This window comes from Mus caroli, chromosome 2, assembly GCF_900094665.2.
Source record: "Mus caroli chromosome 2, CAROLI_EIJ_v1.1, whole genome shotgun sequence".
Lineage (NCBI taxonomy): Eukaryota > Metazoa > Chordata > Mammalia > Rodentia > Muridae > Mus > Mus caroli.
The window spans coordinates 1,748,433-1,752,843 of record NC_034571.1 but is presented as its reverse complement, the minus strand read 5'-3'; the positions used below and the strand labels follow the sequence as shown (position 1 = coordinate 1,752,843).

The 4,411-nt window shown below is 47.2% G+C and overlaps 1 protein-coding gene across 2 annotated transcripts in view; it reads right to left on the bottom strand.

Annotated features, from left to right (window-relative positions):
• Positions 1-4,411, bottom strand: part of Phyh (phytanoyl-CoA 2-hydroxylase) — a 23,313-nt gene extending 18,902 nt beyond the window's left edge. Inside the window, exons 1-2 of one of the 2 annotated variants that reach the window (XM_021182987.1) lie at positions 4,268-4,411; positions 1,242-1,300 (exon numbers count right to left, since the gene is read on the bottom strand). In XM_021182987.1, coding sequence (XP_021038646.1) covers positions 1,242-1,300; positions 4,268-4,342 — 134 coding nt within the window. In that variant the 5' untranslated portion in view covers positions 4,343-4,411. The remainder of the gene's footprint in view (positions 1-1,241; positions 1,301-4,267) is intronic. The other variant, XM_029473820.1, reaches the window with a different exon arrangement.

Here is a 4,411-nt window from a genome sequence, read left to right as displayed (position 1 = left end):
ACAAAAACTTGGAATCCTCCTGCCTTAGCAAAGTCTGGGATTCCAGGAACGTACCACACCCAAATCATACATTTTAAATAGTCTAGTCAGTACACTCTCAGAAGCAACCAAAGTAAGAAAATACACAAAGTCAGATCAACCCACCCACTCCTTAAGGTTGGTGTTGTGACTTTGTCTATGATATTCATGAAGGTTGGGTGCTCCCCTTAAAAACAGGGCAATGCACATGTCAGGTGCTGGCCTACAGTTGTCTCAGCTGCTCAGGAGGCTGGAGAGTCCTAGGCTCAAGACCGGATGAGACCTGGCTTCTTACACACAATCCCTCTCCATGTGTGTCTCGTGTGTGTGTGTGTGTGTGTGTGTGTGTGTGTGTGCGCGCGCATCTGTCTGTCTCTCACTGTCTCTGTGTCTTTCTCCCTGTGTCTCTTCATCTCTCTGACTCTCTTATCTCTGTGTCTCTCTCTTTCTCTCTCTCTCTCAAACTGCTAGCCAATATGTCAATAACACCAAGATAGAAGTAAAGTAACTGTGACATATGATGCTTGGAGTTTTCAAGAGTTAAATTATGTATTTTCTTTCTCTGTTTTTTTTTTTTTAACTTCTTTTTGGATCTTAGCTATGTTAAGAAAACTTAGGTTCTCCATAGTTCCCCAAAGCAGTACTGGTAGACCATTTTCTGGAAGCAAAGTGGGTTCTACATGGGTTCTAGTTGGGTAGCTTGCTGCATGTTATGTTACCTGGTTGTACAGTGGACATTCTATCCCAGCTACTACTAGAAAAACTTTTACATGCTGTCTCAGTTAAGGTCAATATTGCTGAGCTGAAACACCACGACCAAAAGTGACTTGGGGAGGAAAGGGTTTATTTGGCTTATACTTCCACATCACTGTTCATTATTGAAGGAGCTCAGAAACTCAAACAGGGCAGGAACCTGGAGGCAGGAGCTGATGCAGAGGCTATGGAGGGGAGCTGCTTACTGGCTTGCTCCCCATGGCTTACTCAGCCTGCTCTCTTATAGAACTCAAGACTACCAGCCCAGAGATGGCCCCACCCACAATGGGCTGGACCCTCCTCCATTAATCACTAATTAAGAAATCCACCAGACTGCCTACAGCCCAATTTTATAGAGGCATTTCTCAATCCAGATTCTTAGATGCTTAACTCTTGTGTCAGGCTGCTGTAACACACTAGTCAGAACACATACAACAGTGAAGTAACAGGCAAAACTGAGATCTACTTACTGGAATTGTTCAGGGTGGAAACTGGCAGGGGAAGCCAACCCTGATACAGGCTGGGCTACCTAGGGGAGAATTAAGGAAAAGAAAGAAGAAGGCAGGAGACAACCTTTTTGCCAAACACCAGCCACAAATCCCCCAGTTTCTATGTGTAGCTCCAGTCAGCCCTAGTCCCAGGGTTTCCTTGTGCTAAGCTACTTAGCAAATAAGACACCAAAGGTCACACTTTAGAAGGGAGAGCACAGCTTGGGCCTCTTTGTGACTGCAGGCTAAACTGGAAGGAACTTGGACATCATTAGGGCACAAAAAGTCCAAGCCACACAGTGAAGTAAACATTGAACCCTCACTCAGTAACTACAGGTTAGGAACAGCCCGTTTCTGTTATCTTTTTTCTTTTTTTGGTTTCTCCGAGACAGGGTTTCTCTGTGTAGTCCTGGCTGTCCTGAAACTCACTCTGTAGACCGTGTGTTGCTGCTTTTGGAGTGTCAGTTCCACGCAGGTGTGGGCGTAACCCAGCTCTTGGAAGGCAGCGGCTGAGGCAAGCGGGTGGGGGGTTGAGTTTCATCAGCTTGGTCTACAGAGTGGGTTTCGGGCCAGTCAGGGCCACACAGTGAGAGCCTGTGGGTCTCAAACTCACCAAGAGACCCACAATGTCACTTCACATGAACTTGCCATCTACTTGTGTTCACTCATTTATTGAAACAGGATCTCACTGTGCACCTAAGGTGGGGCCTGGAGGTTTTATAGTCCATCTGATCTCAGTTTCTTCTGCCTTCATCTTCCAAGTGCTGGGGTTACAGGTGTGCATTGTCATGCCTGGATTGCTTTTAATTAATTAATTAATTAATTAATTAATTAGGGTTTATGACTTTTAGAGACAGAGAACATGCTACATGAGCTAGCCTTGAGTTTACTAATGTAGCCACGTATGATCTTGAACTGATCCTCCTGCCTCCACTTACTTCCTGACAGGTGAAATTATAGACAGGCACCACCATATGTGGTTTATTGTTTTTCTTGCTTTCTTTCTCTTCTGTTTTTTGTTGTTTTTGTTCTTTTTTTTTTTTTTTTGTCAGAATCCCACTATGTAGCCCTGGCTGACTGGGAACCTGGTATGTAGACCAGACTGATCTTGAACTCACAGAGACTGTCTGCCTCTGCTGAGATTAAAGGTGGCAGCCAACTATCTATTATTTATTTATTTATTTTACGTATTTAATGCATATTGGTGTTTTGCCTGCATGTATGTCTGTGTGAGAGTGTCAGGTCATTTGGAGCTGGATGACAGACAGTTGTGAGCTGCCGTGTGGTTGCTGGGATTTGAACCCAGGACACCTCTGGAAGAGCAGTCAGTGCTCTTAACTGCTGAGCCACATCTCCAGCCTCACAATTCCCACTCTTGTTCAACTTTCCCAACATAGCATTGCCGCAAGGACATATAGACCTCAGTGTTCCAAACTGGTCACCTTGGCCCTTCTCCACTGTTTCTTGGACTTTGATGATGTGGGAGAAATGTTAAACGATATTGAAATATATGACAGAGATGGGGGTGTGGGTGGGGTAAAGTGAAAAGAGACACAGAAGCTGTGACCCAGGATGATCCCAATTATGCAAATACAAAACATTCCTTATTCCCTAATCCACATCGCTTTTTTTTTTTAGACAGGGTTTCTCTGTGTAGCCCTGGCCGTCCTAGAACTCACTTACTCTGTAGACCAGGCTGGCCTTGAACTCAGAAATCCGCCTGCCTCTGCCTCCCAAACTCTGGGATTAAAGGCGTGTGCCACCACTGCCCAGCATCCACACTGTTTAGAAGCAAATTAAGGCTGAGGAGATACGGCCTCAATTTCTAGAACTCTACTTACATAATATATTCTCTATGGCTCTTGGTCAGCACTAGCTAATATCCAATACTAGCTGCTAGCTACATCTGGCCATTTAAATTGAAAAATGATTCAAGTTAAAAGTGTATACTTTAGGGGCTGGCGAGATGGCTCAGTGGTTAAGAGCGCCAACTGCTCTTCCGAAGGTCCCGAGTTCAAATCCCAAACCACCATGGTGGCTCACAACCATCCATAACGAAATCTGATGTCCTCTTCTGGAGTGTCTGAAGACAGCTACACTGTACTTACAAATAGTAAATAAATAAATCTTAAAAAAAAAAAAAAGAGTTCATTGTTTAAAAAAAAAAAAGTGTATACTTTGCCTGGCGTAGTGGTGCATGCCTTTAATCCAGCACTCCGGAGGCAGAGGCAGGTGAATTTCTGAGTTCGAGGCCAGCCTGGTCTACAGAGTGAGTTCCAGGACAGTCAGGGCTATACAAAGAAACCCTGTCTCGAAAAAACAAACCAACCAACCAAACAAACCCCTCAAGTCTGCACCTGCCCCTCCCAGGGGGATCGCAAGCATTTATCACCAGGCACTCGCTTCTGAAGTCCATTTCCGGGAACCAGTTCAGTCCTCAGGAGACTGGGGACACCTGGACCCTGGAGGGGGAGCTTACACAGCTAGTGGGATGGTGACAGACAGAGGGTAGGTGGAGATGGGCAGCTACCTGATGGACAGAGTCCTGAGCCTTCTCTTTTTGGCGACTGGCGCCTCCTCCTGACCTCTGAGAATCCCTGCCTCTGCCGGCCTTGGTCACAGGCAAGCAGCTGTGGGCCTCAGTTTACAGGGCAACTGTCCTTGGTGTTACTGGATGCAGGAGTCAACTCAAAAATGGCAATCCTCTTTGTGATGATGTCGTCACCTTTCGCTTTTTATTTCCTGCTTTACACCAGCAAGAAACCGCGGTGGTAAGAAGGCTCAAAATGCTGCGGGGGTGCACACCAGCCATCTAAGCCTAGAGAGTCCCACCAGAGAGCCCTTCCAGAAGACAAGGGCTCTCTGGGGATGCAGCCTCCACCCGGGAACCCTAGGGATGGAGACAGGGAAGAGATGGCGGCGCAGAGGCTCTCTTATGCCCTTGAAGCCACCACCAGGGCGGAGAGGCTCCTTCGAGCCTGTGAGCCCTTCCACAGCCCAAAGGATACAATCGCTGGGGCCGAGGGTTGGCCGAGGTGTCCCAGAAGGATCTGCAGCCGGGCGCCGGCGCGCGGAAGATTCATGGTGGGGGCCAACAGACGAAACTGCTGCGCCCGGGTCACACTTAACTTACCGCAAGGCCCCGCCTCCTA